At 36.7% G+C, this 18,325-nt stretch overlaps 1 protein-coding gene across 1 annotated transcript in view; it reads left to right on the forward strand.

The window, feature by feature from the left end:
* PRSS12 (serine protease 12) overlaps positions 1-18,325 on the forward strand; it is a 75,070-nt gene that overhangs the window by 21,005 nt on the left and 35,740 nt on the right. Inside the window, exons 4-6 of the mRNA XM_021938747.2 lie at positions 1,171-1,321; positions 14,724-14,902; positions 16,818-16,959. Coding sequence (XP_021794439.1) covers positions 1,171-1,321; positions 14,724-14,902; positions 16,818-16,959 — 472 coding nt within the window. The remainder of the gene's footprint in view (positions 1-1,170; positions 1,322-14,723; positions 14,903-16,817; positions 16,960-18,325) is intronic.

Consider the following 18,325-nt stretch of genomic DNA (forward strand, 5'->3'; position numbering starts at 1 on the left):
CCTTTTCACAAGTGATTCCCTAAGTACCCCCAACAATAAGTAAGGTCCTTTGCTTCTGAACCACTGTAGGGTTTTTTGATAATCTCTTGTCTGTACTCGGTTTATCTACGCCCTTAGGCAGTAAATTTCTTGAGGGCAGGGTCTGTTTAGTGTCCCTTCTAATGCCCTGCAGCACTGATCACAACATCTTATACAAGGCGTATGTCTGATACCTGTTTGTTAATCAGAAATTAATGAGTGGATGTTGCCAATTATTTTTTCGTGTTTGGGGTATCTTTTCTAGGTTTATTTAACATTGCTTGTCAGTTGAGGCAGTCAATAAATAATTATTATATGCCTCTATATACTAGGTGCCTGAAATAGGTGAAAAGGAACGCAGTACTTCTGTCCTCATTCTAGCCAAGAGGAGAGAGACAATTGACATGTAAAGAGTAAATCAGCGACAATTTTAGATAAAAGTAAATACTCTCAGGAAGACACAATTAGGCAATGTAATAGGAAGTCCCCTAGTGTGCTGTCTTAGCCAGGGCGGAGACGAGACAGGGAAGTTCACTGTCTGACAAGGGCTAGATCAGGGCATTGTAGATTATGAGAATGTAGTCACATTTGGTAGTACTTATCAGCGAAAATGGATATGAGCTGATTCATGCCCAAATGAAGTTTCAATATTGTTCTGTTGAGGTACTGGCCATGATGTCCAGTAACTTGTTATAACGAATTAGATGTTAACTTTGACCCGATTTCTACAAATACATAAATAATTCTATACCGAAAAGAAGTGTTTTATAGACATAAGTGTCATTCTCAATAATGACATATTGGTAATGTTCAAGTTACTGTAAATAAAAATATATCAATGCTACCACCATAATACCATAAAAATCAAACACGTTTCCAGTAACGTGCAGCTTTTGAGTGTGCCTTTTCTGGTTTCTGAGGTTGTTGGGGAAAAGTACATTTAAACACATTTCCTCCTGAGAATTATTTGTATTCATATAATTCAATTTGGGATATTTTAATTGATCAAGATATATATATATCTCCATATCACTGGTGTGGCTTAGTAAACATTAATTATTGAGAATGGCAAAAAATATAGAATGTATACCTAATCTTATCAATCAGTGCAAATGCATAGGTTTTGCTGATTTTTAATTTCACATTGCACAGGCCCAGCGTTCCCCATCATTCGCCTTGTTGGAGGCAGCAGTGTGCATGAAGGCCGGGTGGAGCTCTACCATGCTGGCCAGTGGGGAACCGTCTGTGATGACCAATGGGATGATGCTGATGCAGAAGTGATCTGCAGGCAGCTAGGCCTCAGGTTTGTTTTTACTACTTTTGTTTTGCTTAAACTTTTGAATCTATTATTTCCATACCCAAAGGCAGGTGCTGTTTGTTTAAATTGCACATTTCCTTGAACAAATAGAAAAAGTTACCTTTTGATCTTTGTAGTAGGGCTGTAGGCTTCCAGAAGAGCAGTTACATGTACTCTGTAGGTTTAACCTGCTTGTATCTGAATTAGGCTGATTTTATGTCACTAAGAATCTAAGCTTTTACTACTTCTCATTAGTAGTCTTTATGTTACTCCCAGGTAGTAAACAGCGCTGTAAACTATAGTGACGTAATCAAATTCCATACGATGAAACACTAGTTGTTACCTTGTAACTCAAATTTAACTTCTAGTCCGGAAATATTGTCTAAACTTTTTTTTTTTTTTTTAAATTTATTTATTTGAACTGCATTTCCTTGTTAGGTATGTGCTTAGAACGAAGGATGTTTATTAATGTACAGAGGAAATAATTCTCCTGTAGGGTTGGAAAGGAATCCGATGTCATGAAAATAGCAGTCTGAAAATCGACATTCCAGGTTGCCTCAGTTGGGATTATTCTGGAATATTATAATATTAGACCTTCTAATCCCTCTGTTTAGTGATTCTGAACATTGGTATAACAAGCCTGAAAGTTTCTGTAAAATTATATTGGAAGATCTTTTAAAAGTTAATCATTTTCTTTAATTTTAAAAATATTTCATTTAGTTAATCATTTACTTCAGAATTTAAAAATATTTCATTTAGCACTGAGGGGCCAATGATGGGAGGCCTGTTCTTCCCTGTCTCTTGTGTTCAGTTAACCATAATCCTTGACTGGAGCTTGTTGAACCTTGAACAGTTTTTACGGTTCAATTTTCTTGCAATTTTTTTAAATAATTGGCTCTCTTTTTCAAAACTCTATGTTATACTGAAGTATTTTAAAGTAAAATATAGACATTTTAACACTTTGTCTATAAACACTTCAGCACGCATCTCTTACAAATAAGCACATTGTTCTATGTAGCCAAATTATCATTATCACAACTAATCGTTGGTAATCATTTTTAATATTGTCTAATACTTCATCTTATTCAAATTTTCAGAGTTGCCCCTACAGTGTCCTTGACAGATGGTTTGTCTGAAGCAGAATTTAGTCCAGGACCAATCTGGGTATTATGTTCCTTCAGTCTCTTTTACTCTATAAAGGCCTGGGTTTTTGGTTGTTGCTGGGTTTTTTTGGTTTGGTTTGATTTGGTTTGGTTTTTCCGTAATGCTGACTTGTTGAAGAGCCCAGGCCAGTTGTTTTGGAGAAGGTGCCATCTTCTGAATTTGTCTCATTTTTTTTCCTTCTGGTGTCATTTAGTTTACTCCTCTGGTTCTTGTAATTCATAAAATTAGAGTTTAGGTTTAAAGCTTGATTAGATCAAAGCAAACATTTTGTCTGGAAATCATCACAGGTGATGTATTCTCATCTTGCATTTCACCAGGAGTCACAAGAAGCTCTAGTTTTCCCCACAAATGAGGCTGAAATTGAGCACTGGTTTAAGTGACATCAGCCTGATCCTTCACTGTAAAGTTAGATATCCCCCTGTAAATGACTATGGGACCTAAATGCTAATTTATAGATCACATGTGGAACAGGAACAAACACGACAAATCCTGTGTCAACAGGTTTTGCTATGATTACTGGCATTGTTTACTACGGTATGATCACTTACTTTGGGTTGGTCAGGAATACGGCCTCTTGGTTTCTTTTGAAAAAACTAACAAGTACGTTTTCGAGACAAGATTTTTTAAAAGTGTTTTGACTGGGCATCAATTTCAAAAGCAATTTTCTCAAAGTTTCCTGATGCTTGCTGTTGGAGTCAGCATAGCATATGATTATGGGCATGTGTTCTGGACTCTGAAAAACCTGCATTTAAATCCCACTTTTGGAGTTGAGAAAAGCTACAGAATATCTCTTAGTTGCAGTTTTCTCATCTATAATGTATTTCTTAATTTATAGGGTTTTGTGTCTACAAGCAGTTAGCACACATAGTAAGTACCATATACATTGGCTATCAAGGGCGCTCGAATTAGGTACTGTTATGTTTTAAAGATGTTGTTAAACATTCACAGTAACCAGCATTTGGTAGTGACAGAACATCAAACACTATTGCTCTATCTGGAACTTCTGTTTAGTTAGCTGTATCTATGAACTTCTATATTTTTAAAACCCTCTAATGTGTATATACATGTGTATTCACTGGCTTATCAGTTACATGTTCAGTGATGTGCTAATTGATTTTCATGTGAGTTATTAAGAAACCTATGTCTTTGCCAAAAAAATTAAGAACTTTAAAGGTATAGTAACAGCATGTTTAATATTATCAATTACAATATGGATTATTCTAAGTTTAAGGTATAAGGCATTTTTGATTATTAATATATTTCTGTAGGTAAAGGCAAGCTTTTGTTGCTTAGAAAAATGCATAGAACATTTAAGTGACACACTGAATATTAGTTACATTACAATTATTGAAGTGATTCCAAAAATTCATGTTATGGCCAGGTGCAGTGGCTCATGCTTTAGGAGGCCAAGGTGGGAGGATAGGTTGAAGACTAGCCTGGGCAGTATAGACAGATCCTGTGTATAGGATGGGCACGGTGGCTCACGCCTGTAATCCCAGCACTTTGCGAGACTGAGGCGGGTGGATCACGAGTTCAGGAGTTTGAGACCAGCCTGTCCAACATGGTGAAACCCCATCTCTGCTAAAAATATAAAAAGTAGCTGGGTGTGGTGGTTGGCACCTATAATCCCAGCTACTCAGGAGGCTGAGGCAGGAGAATTGCTTGAACCCAGGAGGCAGAGGTTGCAGTGAGCTGAGATCGCACCTCTGTACTCCAGCCTGGGCAACAGAGCAAGACTCCGTTTCAAAAAAAAAAACAAAAACAAAAGAAAAAATTAGCCAGGTGTGGTGGAGCACAACTGTAGTCCCGACCACTAGGAAGGCTGAGGTGGGAGAATTACTTGAGCCCAGGAGGTTAAGGCTGCTGTGAGCCATAATCACATCACAATACTCCAGCCTGGATGAGACAGCAAGACTCTCTTTCTAAAATATAAAAATAGAAATTCATGTTGTAATGTAGAGTTCTTTCTTGAGAGACAAATATTTTTTTCACTTAAATAGAAACAGTTTTTAAACAAAGGCCATGTTGACAAGGATAGTCAGTTACATAGAAAGAATGTAGAGATAGAAAGAATCGCAAGGAAGGCCATATTAATGTTGAACACACTCATGGGTTAAGTAAAGTATTAACGCCTTTCTCAAACACTAGCTCATTACTGCTTTTCATATGAGAGGATTCTTTGGAAAAGTGATTAAAATATACAAGCAAAAGTCCTCCACAAGCACTTGTAACAAATAACAATCCAGCTTTATAGAGATTTGTTTTTATTATAAGTACTCTGATGCTCTAGCTGACATTCTTCGTTTACCTTTCTTGTATTTGATTTTATAGTTCTCTCATAAGTTTGCATTAAAGCAGTACTCTACAACTCTTCTTTCTCTATAATTTGTTTTGCTCATTTAAAGGCTAAGTACTTTCAGATGAGGATCGTTTTTGAATGGCACAGGGTTGATAGCAGACACATAATTGTTGCTTGTCTCAATTTATGATTCATTCTTAAGCAAATTTCATCTCAGTCTTATCTGCTTTGTTGAATTCCCACAGGGAAACTACATCATGCTTTTCTGGAGTAGTAGTTACAGTTTCTTTATGAGATGCTGTCATTGTTGACCTTCATCTTTTAATGGTATCTGTATATTTTGGTAGCTGGCGAGCTTCCTAAATACAAAAGGAATTATTATACTTAAGATACTTAAATTTGATTAACCCAGAACTTGGAGAAAGATGAGCAGCGAGAAAGGAGGCAGCCAGATGTTAGAAAATTAGATAACTTGAGAACGCATATGTACCCAGTGAAGTTTAGTTGGAGACATTTTCATTAAAGTTCCTTTTTATGTGCTTAACATTAAAGCATTTTCCGTGTCTTTCAAAACTCTTAAAAGCATAGCTTTGTACTGTGAGATCACATTTTATTTTGTGGATGTGCCATAATTTACATGGGAATTTAAAAATTGTGGATACTTTCTTTCCTTTTAGGGTGCTTTCCTTTTTACATTTTTGCTCTAAAATTATATAGAACCATATTATTGAGTAGTAGAATACAAATTCTTCCCGTATAAATTACTCTCTAAAAATTGTTTTTTTGCCAGGCATGGTGGCTCACGCCTATAATCCCAACACTTTGTGGGGCCGAAGTGGGAGGACTGCTTGAGCCCAGTAGTTCCAGACCAGCCTTGGCAACATAGTAAGACCCCCACCTCTACAAGAAAAAAAAAAAAAGCCGGTTGTGGTGGCTGGCACACACTGGTGGTCCCAGCTACTCGGAGGCTGAGGTGGGAGAATCGTGAGTCCAGGAGGTTGAAGCTACAGTGAGGTGCAGTTGCACCACTGCACTCCAGCGTGGGTGACAGAGTGAGACCTTGTTTCAAAAAAAAATTTTTTTTTCTTTGCTCTTTTATTTTACTGTTCATTAAATTTTAAAAAAACATTGTATAAACCAAGCTTGTCCACCCCACAGCCCGCAGGCCATATGCAGCCCAGGATGGCTTTGAACGTGGCCCAACACAAATTCATAAGCTTTTTAAAAACTTATTTATTTATTTATTTATTTATTTATTTTAGATCATCAGCTATTGTTAGTGTTAGTCTATTTCATGTGTGGCCCAGGGAAGCCAAAAGATTGGACACCCCTGGTATAAACTTTACAACAAAGATAGCCTGGTGCATGGAATTATTGAGCAGGAAAGATAACTTATTTAACAGTTGAGAAAATTAGGCCCACTGAGATAACACAGTATTCCTGAAGTCTGTTAGTGGGAGGCAGAGTCTTGAGGTTTATGGCTCCCAGTTTAGGATTTTTTCGTTTATGTTACATTATTTGTAAAATGGTCAGGTGTTAATAAGAATAAATACAAATATAGGACTGAAAGAAATAGGGAAGTCAAGAGAGAAAGTTACGTTTAAGAAGAAAATGATACTGAACGTGTTTTAGATAGACTGTATTTGAGGTGCCGTCAGTCATCAATTGACAGCGTTCCAGGAGGCTGCAAGAATGCCCAGTGTTTCGGTCTGCTCTGTAGTCAGACAAACTTTACCATCTAGTAGTAGTGTAATGTTGGACAAGTTATTTAATTTTTAAGCCTCAGTTTCCTTATCAGTAAATTTGGTGTAATAGCATCATTGGGTTGTAGAGAGGATGAAATGAGTTAATATGTCTAAAAGCACTGTTAGACCAGTGCAGGCATACAGGAAGCATTTGATACACACAATTATCATTATTGGAGATGGCGAGGTTTTTTTTCTAGAGAGAAATCTAGGATATTAAAAAGGAGTTTTTTCATCCATGGATTACAAACTCTGGATGTGGCACAAATTGATACTTGCAGTTAAAGAGTCAATGTTTTATAACCTAATAAATAATTATGTTGTGCAATAGAATGGCCTAACTGTATTCTAGGTCTACCTCAAAGCAGTAGCTAAGCCTGGGGATTGAGTTAGTCAGATGGTGCCATTTATTTGGCCTTTTTCTGTGTATGTAAGGGGGAAACAAAAACAAAAATTTTGTATTAATACAATTTGATGAGCTAAATAGATTCAAGAATATTTTGAATAGGGATTGGAAATAGAACCAGTTCAGTAAGTGTTTACTGGGGATTGCTATTATGTAGATCAAATATCTTTACACCAAAATAACTCAGGGTATTAGATCAGAGTACCTCTGCCCAAAAATTTATTTACAGATTGTCAGAGGGTAAAAAAGTAGGCAACACTACAGATTTTATTACAGATGAACTGCTGGGGCTGGCGTGGAAATAATTTCCATAAAGGACAGAGAACACACAGTTTTATCAGATTCACATTTACTTGAACAGTTCACGAGTTTTATGTTGATTTCCTCAGTATTGTAATTCATGACTCTTTAAAAGCAGAGTCATCAATTACTTTGGTATTCTCCTGAAAGCCAGCACTGTTCTGAGTACCAGGAAATACTAGTGACTGGCTGCAGAAATGTGTGGATATGGAAATATTATTTTCTTAAATAAACTAAAAAGTTAGCTGGAAAACCTGATTTTGTGTTACATTATAGTTTCCTGGTGAATGTTTTTTGTTGTTGTTCTCAAGTTTATTCTGCTGGTTATTCTGAGTAGTTTATTTTAAACATTTTTGTATCATTAAAATAATAAAAATACAGAAATGGATAAGAAGAAAATAAAATACGCAAGTAGTGCCTTTTTTTTTTTTTTTTTTTTTTTAATTTTCAGCTTTTCATGGGTATACTGGACTCATATAATGAGCATAGTACCCATGGGTAGTTTTTCAACCCACACCTCTCATCTCCCAATAGTCTGCAGTGTCTGTTGCTCTCATGTTTATGTCCATGTGTGTTCAATATTTGGCTCCCACATGTTCTCACATGTGGTACTTAGTTTTCTGTTCCTGTGTTAATTCACTTAGGATTATGGCCTCCAGCTTCGTCCATATTGCTGCTCATCAATGGTGGATTGAATAAAGAGATATTGGCACATGTATGCCATAGAATACCATGTAGCCATAAAAAAGAATGAAACTGCACTGGCCGTGGTGGCTCACGCCTGTAATCCCAGCACTTTGGGAGGCTGAGGCAGGTGGATCACAGTGTCAGGAGTTCGAGACCAGCCTAACCAACATAGTGAAACTCCGTCTTTACTAAAAATACAAAAATTAGCCGGGCACGGTAGTACGTCCCTGTAATCCCAGCTACTGGGGAGGTTGAGGCAGGAGAATCGCTTGAACCCGGGAGGCGGAGGTTGTAGTGAGCTGACATCATGCCACTGTACTCCAGCCTGGGTGACAGAGACTCCATCTTGAAAAAACAAAAACAAAAACAAAACAAAAGAATGAAACCATGTCCTTTGCACCAAGCGGTGTTTTCAGAGAAGATTTAAAAATACATAGCATCCCCAGAGTCAATGTTTGGGGTTCTACTCTCCTATCTTATAATCTCCTTTAAAGAATGGGCCTAGTTCAAAGGCAATTAACCAGATCTTTTGCTTTTTCCTTGAATGTGTGTCATATAATAATTAATGTATTTGAAACACAATATACTTCAGCTCCCCTTTCTCAGCCTATCAGAGTATTCTCAGCCAAAGCATGACTTTAGGGTTTGTTTGTTACTTTTTCTAGGGAATTAAAAAGACTTCAGTTGGTTGTCTTTTTGCCTAAAAATTGTATGAAAGTGATATTAATATTTTAAATCTCCAAAAATGTGGTAGGTAAACATGCACTGTTGTTTAATTTTACTACTAGTGATCTTGAGCATCTTATCCTGTGGTCATTGGCCATGGATATTTCTTCTCCTGTGAATAGTTGGATCCTCTCTATTGTCTATTTTTAAGTTGGTTGCTTTGTCTTTCATTAAAATATAGTAATATCCTTGCACTTTGATAGGCTGAGGTGGGAAGATTGCTTGATTTCAGGAGTTTGAGGCCAGACTGGGCAACATGGAGAAACCCTGTCTCTACAAAAAATATAAAAATTAGCCAGGCATGGTGGCATGTGCCTGTAGTCTCAGCTACTTGGGAGGCTGAGGTGAGAGGATGACTTGAGCCTGGGAGGCAGAGTTTGCAGTGACCCAAGATTGTGCCACTGGAATCCAGCCTGAGTGACAGAACCAGACCCTGTCTTTAAAAAAAACTATCTATCTAGATATATATACAAACATATTTATTTAAATAAACTGTAACTGAAATGTGTGTGCATGTGTATGTGTATATATAAAATAAATTATTACTATTATTCATTTCTAGGAGGTTTTTTTTTGCAAATTGCAAATGTTTCTTCCAGCTTGTTGGTTTGCAGTTTGACTCTGATTATGGTGTGCTCTGCTGTATGGTAGTTTTCAATTTGTATGTGGTTAAATTTAACTTTTTTAGTTTTTGTTTTCTGACTTCTGGGTTTCCTAGGAATTCTCTCTTACATCCAAGATTATAAGAACTAAGAACTATGTTCCTATATTTTAGTCTAGTAACTTTTTAGTTTTCTTTATTTTCTTTCTTCTTTCCCTCCCTCCTCCTCTCTTTCTCTTTCTTCCTCTTCCTTCTTTCTCCCTCCCTCCTTTCTTTCTTTTCTTTTTTTTCCCTATATTTAAGCCATCTGGATTTCATCTTTTTGTTGAGTTTGGGATCAATTTTATATTCTTCCATATTGGTCCCAGCTTTCCTTATAGCACCTAATCGTGGCTCAATGAATTATACTCATTGAAATTTTCTTCAATTGATTTTTTTTTTTTTTTTTTGGTGGCATTTATCTCAGGGCAAAGATCCAAGAAGTCTGTTAATCTGCCTTTCTCTAGAGCTTTCCTATCTGGCTTCTCCATCAGTCATCCTGTCTCCTATTTTGTCCTTCAACTCTCAGTGATCTCTAAGTCAGTTTCCATATTTGCTTTCATTAATCTCTTTGCTCTAGAGCAGGGGTCTGCAAACTTTTTCTGTAAAGGGCGAGAGTACATAGACTTTGCAACTATCCAGCTGGGCCATTGTAGCATGAAAGCAGCCACAGACAATAACTTAGGAATGCATGTGGCATCGTTCCAATAAAACTTGGTTTCTGGACAGTAAAATTTGGATCTCGCTTGATTTTTCACATCACAAATTATATTCTTATTTTGATATTTTTCCTGGCATTTGTAAAATTTAAAAACCACTCAGCTGACAAGCAATATAAAAACAGATAGCGTGCTGGATTTGGTGCACAGGTCATGTTTTGCTGACCTCTCCTCTAGGGCGTAGGGCTTCTTCCCTCCTGTCCTGTATCTTCCCTGTAAAAAGGAGCCACAGGTCTCAGGCAGGCACATAACTCCAAGCAGTTTTCGTCTTTCAACCAATATTAGCATATTCATAAACATATTACAAACAATACATTTCAGTTACCCTCCATCCCCAAATTCTGGGAATTACAGCTTTTACATGACTTTTGAATTTCATTTTCTGTGAGTGTTAAACTGCTCCCTTGTTTAATTTATTGTAATCGTTTTTTTTGTTTTGTTTTGTTTTTTGTTTTTTTTAAGATGGAGTCTTGCTGTGTCACCCAGGCAGGCTGGAGTGCAGTGGTGCAATCTTGGCACACTGCAACCTCCACCTCCAAGGTTCGAGTGATTTTCCTGCCACAGCCTCCCAAGTAGCAGGAATTACAGATGCCACCATGCCTAGCTAATTTTTGTACTTTTAGTAGAGACAGGGTTTCACTACATTGACCAGGCTGGTCTCAAACTCCTGACCTCAGGTGATCCACCCACCTCGGCCTCCCAAAGTGCTGGGATTATAGCTGTGAGCCACGGTGCCCAGCCTACTGTAAGTGTTTTATGAACTTTTTTTTTTTTTCTGGGAGAGGGTATTTTTTCTACTATAAGTGGTCTTTAAAACAGTTGAACTTTTTTCACAGCCTTGTACACTACTATTGCAAGATCATTTTGTTTTAAAACATATTTTTCTAGGAACGTCAGTGCTTTAATTGCACAAAATGTTTTATTTTGGCACAATAACTTTTTTAAATATAATACTTTATGTGCATTAAAATATTTGAAAATGTTTGCCTCTGATTAGATATATCTCTATCACAGGAAAATCTGAAGTTTAGTGATGCAAGTCAGAGCTTACTTAATAGTCTTCTGGGCCATAACCTTATAATCTGTAATAAAAAATAACACATACATGCATTTGTTCAGTCTCTTATAGGCCATAAAGTCTTCCATAAATATTTCTTTGAAATTTACTTTAAAATAAATAAATAAATGAAACAACATTAAAACCAGAAAGTGTTAAGATACTGATTGATTCTCCCTTCCTTACCATTCCCCCAACTTTACTTTTTGGGGATGAAGGAAAGCAACAACTATGGTGTTTGTTTAAATACCAAACGGTCTTTAGATAAATTGTTTAGTAGTGAAAAATACGTTATTTATCAACTGTCGGGGGTACGTGGGGATTCCTTAACAGTGCCAGAAGAGAGAAGTGAAGTAGGATTTATTGAGCTCCTACTTTGCATCAGTGTAATTCCTACAACCCTGCAAGTTAGCCGTTATCATCCCTGTATTCAGCTGTTGCATCCTAAGCCTGGAAGGTTTTAGTAACTTCCCCAAGGTAGCCCAGCTTGTTGAAGGTAGAGCCCAGATTGGAAGCTCAGAGTCTGTGTCCACATATACTTCTCCACTTCAAAGATTGAGCTTAGAAAAAATAAGCTTTTTTTTTTTTTTTTTGAGACGGAGTCTCGCTCTGTCACCCAGGCTGGAGTGCAGTGTCCGGATCTCTGCTCACTGCAAGCTCCGCCTCCCGGGTTTACGCCATTCTCCTGGCTCAGCCTCCCGAGTAGCTGGGACTACAGGTGCCCGCCACCTCGCCCGGCTAGTTTTTTGTACTTTTTAGTAGAGACGGGGTTTCACCGTGTTAGCCAGGATGGTCTCGATCTCCTGACCTCGTGATCCGCCCGTCTCGGCCTCCCAAAGTGCTAGGATTACAGGCTTGAGCCACCGCGCCCGGCCTTTGACATAGTCAGTAATATACAAATATTTATACATGATTAGTGCACTCTTCTATAGGCATATAGACATGCTTCGAAACAACTGAAAACTTTATTTGGAACAATTCTATTAATTGAGCATTTATTGCCTCTTTCTGGAGTAGACATGACTTTCTGTTCTGTCATTACATTTCCCTTAGCAAAACAAACAAATTCACTCACAAAATTGTCATTTTGACAATATCATTTGTGTTAGGATTCCTTTGTGTTAGAACTCCAATCAGCATTTCTGTTAGAATTCCAAATGTTTTCCTCACATTTGTCCTATTAGTTCTAGATATTAGTCTTTAATTTTTGTTGGGGCAGATTGCTCAGAGTCCACTGTGTTACAAACATCAGATAGTGATCCAAGTGCCAGGATTCTAAATTTTAAAATGTTAACTCATGAAAATATTTTGCTTAAGCAATCTTCTTTTCCTCAGCTTCCTCTATACCTCCTATAATATTCTTTTATCCTTCCTCTTGGCACACTCTTTGAATTTTAAACCGAAAGTGAGTCAGGTGATGATAGAGCATTTCCAAAGCGTTTGCTCTAATGATATTGTTGTTATTATTATTATTATTTTGAGACAGAATCTCTCTCTGTCACCCAGGCTGGAGTGCAGTGGCATGATCACGGGTCACTGCAGCCTTGACTTCCTGGGTTCCAGCGATCCTCCCACCTTGGCCTCCTGAGTGGCTGGGACCACAGGTGTGTGCCACCACACCTGGCTAATTGTTGTATGTTTTTGCACAGATGGGGTTTTGCCCTGTTGCTCAGGTTGGTCTCAAACTCCTGAGCTCAAGTAGTCCACCCACCTTGGCTTCCCAAAGTGCTGGAATTATAGGCATGAGCCACTGCGTCCAGCCCTCTAATGATATTAAAACAGGTGTTAACTTTTAGATATTTTTGTTTTCTTAGACGTGTTCTTTTAAAAGAAACTTCCTTGTTATCTAGCAGAAATAGTCAATCAGGCTCCTTTTTAGCCACAAAATTGATATCTAACACTTTACCATTACTGGGGTGTTACAGCCATTTAGCACACTTTTTTTCTTCAATGTATTTTGTTGTAAATTCTCAAGTTATAATGTTATAAGAAAAGAGCAGCTAAAATAATGGGGGAATAGATGCAATATCATTGAAAAACAAACTAAAAATATAAATGCTATAGTCTAAAAATTAAAAGCCTAAAAGGGACTGAAAATGCAATATCTGAAATTATTAATCACTTTGACAGGTTTATGATCTTCACTTAGATCTGGGGTTCTAAGAATATGCTATTGCTTTGAATTGTGGGAGAAGTAAATTTACTACAAATAAACTTCAGTAAAGAGATGTTTTTGTTAGAAATAGACTTGGCTGTCAGGCATGGTGGCTCATACTTGTAATCCCAGCACTTTGGGGAGGTTGAGGTGGGAAGATTGCTTGAATGCAGGAGTTCAAGACCAGGCTGGGCAACATAGTGAGACCCCATGTCTACAAAAAATAAAACATTCACTGGCATGGTGGTATGCACTTGTAGTCCCAGATATTGAAAAGGCTGAGGTGGGAGGATCTCTTGAGCCCAGGAGGTCAAGGCTGCCTTAAGCCATGATCACACCACTGCACTCCAGCCGAGGCAACAGAGTGAGACCCTGTCTCAAAACAACAACAACATCAAAAAAGAAATAGGTTTGGCTGTGAGTAACAAAGAACTGAAAATAACAGCAGTTTAAACACGTTTAGAGTCATGTTTATTTCATGTTTAGGAAAAGAGACTAGAGGTAGCCAGCTCAAGAGTAGTTTAGTGGTTCTGCAATCATTAGGGCCCCAGGTTGCACTTCTGTCATCCTTAATATGGGACCCTATGGCCCAAGATAACTTATTAGGCTCCAGCCATCCTTGCAGTCAGGAGGAGGAAGTGGCACAAAGATACTTCTACAAGTAATACATGGTACTTCCGCCTAAATATCACTGGTCAGAACTTATGGCTGGGTGCGGTGGGTGGAATCCCAGCACTTTTGGAGGCTGCAGCAGGAATAATGCTTGAGACCAGGATTTCAAGACCAGCCTGGGTAACATACTGAAACCCCACCACTTCAAAATAAAAAATAAAAATAAAATTAGCCAGGTGTGGTGGCATACACCTGTATTCCTAGCAACTCAAAAGTCTGTGGTGAGAGGATTGCTTAAACCTAGGAGTTAAAGGTTGCAGTGAGCTACGGTCATGCCACTGCACTCCAGCCTGGGTGACAGAGTGAGACTATGACTCAAACAAAACAAAAACAAAAACAAAACTTAGGTGTCTAAAATGGGAGCACAGTTTTATTTGGGGATGATGAAAAAGTTCTGGAGATGGATGGTGGTGATATTATACAATAATCTGAAGGTGCTTAATGCACTATAAACCAAAAATGTTTTAAATGGTAAACTTTATGTTATGTTTATTTTACCACAAACAAACAAACTTAGTCATCAAGAAGGAGGGGAGGCCAAAATGTGATCTTTATTTTAGATAGCCATTTTCCTCCTAAAAATTTGAGGTTCAATTACTAACGAAGAAAAAGAGGTTAAATATTGGGGAGAACCTAGCTTTGAAACACATGTAATAGCTGAAAATATAAAGGGCAACAAACAAATGCACAAAAAAAGAAATACAGAAAGTCATACATGACCTATGAAGTGAATTAATAAGTGGGGATTGATAATAACACTTTTACTAGGGACAAAAGAAAGTAAAAGACCAATCTTTGGTATCTAATCCAGAATCCTTATATTCTTCTATTTGTTCAGTGGCATTGCCAAAGCATGGCATCAGGCATATTTTGGGGAAGGGTCTGGCCCAGTTATGTTGGATGAAGTACGCTGCACTGGGAATGAGCTTTCAATTGAGCAATGTCCGAAGAGCTCCTGGGGAGAGCATAACTGTGGCCATAAAGAAGATGCTGGAGTGTCCTGTACCCCTCTAACAGGTAAGGATTTTACTCCATTAATATACCAATTCTTGCCCCCAGTACCATGTGGGCCTGCCACAGCTTCCCTTCTCCTTAATTTGAACATTACGAAATGAGCATTCAAATAAATACACCAAATAAAACAAATAAAAAGTATGCAAACTATATTAAAATGCCATTTTTGTATTTGTAGTTACTCCTGTATTTTTCAGTTTAAGGCAATATAGTCTTGTAAAGCTAGATCAGAAAATAGGACTTTGTTGCAGTATATAGTACCCACTAGTCAAAATCAGTATGTAGTGATACATTCCAGATATTAGGTGTAATAATTCCATCTTTAGTCCATTCACCTGTTAACGTTTCTTGACTCAGAATGTGTTTAGAACTGGTATTGATGCAATTGTTGATTAAAGCACACTGTGAAAGAAACCAAGGTAACTTTGCTGTGCACAATTTTCAGGCTATTCCAAATGACAGCCTGCCTGTCAAAACATGTCATGTGTTTTAAGAAGGGCATATGTGAGTACAAACTGCTGGTGTGTGTGTATGTTAAACTTACATGTTTAGGGAAAAGAAGAAGGAAATGGACAAGGCAAGAGAAGTTGACTCATCAGAAACCATTTAGTAAAAAGAACTTGAAGAAAAAAATGTTTTGTTTACATATTTCTTTAGTGAAAATCAATAACTTGTTAGAATCTATGAAATACCAGATTTATATCTTTCTTTTGACATACTTCTATACATGCACTGTTTTTATTAGCAGATTAACACATTAATACACCATAGAAATATATTTACACCAGATTTTTAGCCAGAGCACTTCGTCGTTTTGAACTGCCATTTTCCCCTCCTTCAAAGGAGGATAGTCTTGTAACATTGCTGTGATGCTCAGATGAGATAATACATGTCCTAATGCTTTGCAGACAGTAAAGTGTTATATTAATAAATGGTTTGTTGCTCAGAGACCTTTACTTTAAAAGATCCCTGAGATTCATGAAAAATATGACCCTTACCCAAGATTATTTATATTTTTCATTGAGAGTTTTTGGATTATTTTGGATGGAAATGGCTTTTAAATCTACTTTTTTGGAGTTAAATTTATTATACTATTTATCTGCTTAGAAGCTCTTTATAGAATTATAGGCAAATTAATTATTCTTTGAGTTAATAAGATTCAAATTCAGATCTGTATTATCAATAAAAGAACAAAGGCAAGACATATCTTCCAGTTTTTATAATTCATGAATGCCTAACTAGTAATATATGCATTGACATGACAGACTGTCTTTTATCCAGAATAGTTTTTTCTGTCATCTTGTTTCAATATTTTTTCATTTGCAGTTAAAATTCTAAGCTATTTCCAAGTTACTGTATTTTCTTTTTAAATTTAAATGACATGTATTGCTCCGACTTGAGACTAAAGTTATAGGAAATTTACCAAATATTACTTAATCTAGAGAAATCTAAATAGATACTTTGGAATTATATCAGGATACATTTTTCTACATAGAGAATAGGAGTACCAATAAAAAGGAAAGAAAAAAATATATATGCATATATATTTTTTTCCCTCTGAGACGGAGTCTTGCTTTGTTGACCAGACTGGAGGGCAGTGGTGCAGTCTCAGCTCACTATAACCTCTGCCTCCTGGGCTCAAGCGATTTTCCTGCCTCAGCCTCCCAAGTAGCTGGGATTACAGGCATGTGCCACCACACCAAGTGGAAAGAGTATTTTATTAGGACAGAAATGTGTTATGTCAAACTTCAGAAACAATGCAATAACTTCAGAGGGTCATTTAGCACAGATGTAGTATAAATTTAGCAAAAGGCCTAGAGCGAGGACTGAATATGGTGATATTTCTTGTGTAATACAAATGTTTTGCCTTTTTCTTAAAGTTGATTTGCTTAGTCTCTGTGTCTCCTCCTTATCACAGATGGGGTCATCAGACTTGCAGGTGGGAAAGGCAGCCATGAGGGTCGCTTGGAGGTGTATTACAGAGGCCAGTGGGGTACTGTCTGTGATGATGGCTGGACTGAGCTGAATACTTACGTGGTTTGTCGACAGTTGGGATTTAAGTAAGGTTCATTAATGTAAAGGCAGTTAAATGCCAGATTATATTGTTAAAAGTCTTATTATGTTAATCCCTACTTGTAATTTTTATAATAATAAAAATACATGTTCTCTCTTACCTGTGTATGGAAGTACAACAATGAAAAATAATGACATTTTCTAAGATGATGAAGAACCACCTCTTGCTGTTTATTTCATTTACCTTTCCTGCCATGACCCCTCTTCTTGAATAACTAGTTGAAGCCTGGGTGACCTCTAAGTCCCCTTGTGTCTGTTCAAGTAAGACTTTGAATGCTCATTTTTATTCTGACATGTCATTACTATTGGGTGTTTTTAGTTTTGACATCATTGTCTAAAATTGCAGAGAAGTCCAGTGTCAAATGCTTTGGTATCACATTATTCCCTTTCTCAGAATGTGATGATAATTATCACTTTTATTTGAGAAAAACAGCCCTCTTGTTAGGAGATGACCTTTAGAACTTGCTTTTGACCTCACTCTCTTAAAAGCTGAGTATCACACTTTGGGACATATATTTTATGTCACGCACATAATGCATTCCATAGTAAAGACTTAAGTTGGTCAAAGTAACTGCAAATGATGCTTTTGAGTTAAATATTTGAGTGAAAGCTATGAATGCCCATTCTTTCTTGTTTTCCATATTTCTCTGTCATGCTTGAAGTAATTGTCTTATGCTTAAAAAAACTGGCAAAATTATTTCATTTTAGCTTGATTAGAGCTGATTGCAGATATTCACTACACTTTAAAATCATACCTTCATTCAAGCTAGGCAAAGTCATGTTAAACATATATTTTAAAATTTATAAAAGTAATGTAAAACCATTGGAAAATGAAGAAAATAAAAAACTCCATATTTTTTTATCCTTATGCTATCATTATAATTTGGGTACATAACTTCATATCAGGTCTAGTAATGGACATGTAATTTTTATCCACATTTTTAACCTTATATTGCTATAGTCACAATTTTTAATGATAACAGTATCCATCAAGTTTTCATACTCTAATTTACTTAATATTAGGTTAGCTTAATTTTTCCTATGATAAGTAATGCTGTCATGAAGATAAATATTCATATAATTTCCCCCTATTTTGTCTTTTTTTGGGCAGAGAAGTTACTGTAATTTTTGGGTAAAAGGGTATAACAGCCAAATAAATACAATATACTGACAATTGATAAGAATTACTTAATAAATATCACTTTATATTTAAGTGAATCTCTGTTAGACTGCCAACTATACTCTGTTTTCACAAATTTAGAGAGATTCATAAAATCATGTTATTTCTATTTATTTTCACATTTGGAGAGATACATAATTCCTGCTATTTCTATTTTTCACATTTTTTTCCTT

Source organism: Papio anubis, chromosome 3 (assembly GCF_008728515.1).
Source record: "Papio anubis isolate 15944 chromosome 3, Panubis1.0, whole genome shotgun sequence".
Lineage (NCBI taxonomy): Eukaryota > Metazoa > Chordata > Mammalia > Primates > Cercopithecidae > Papio > Papio anubis.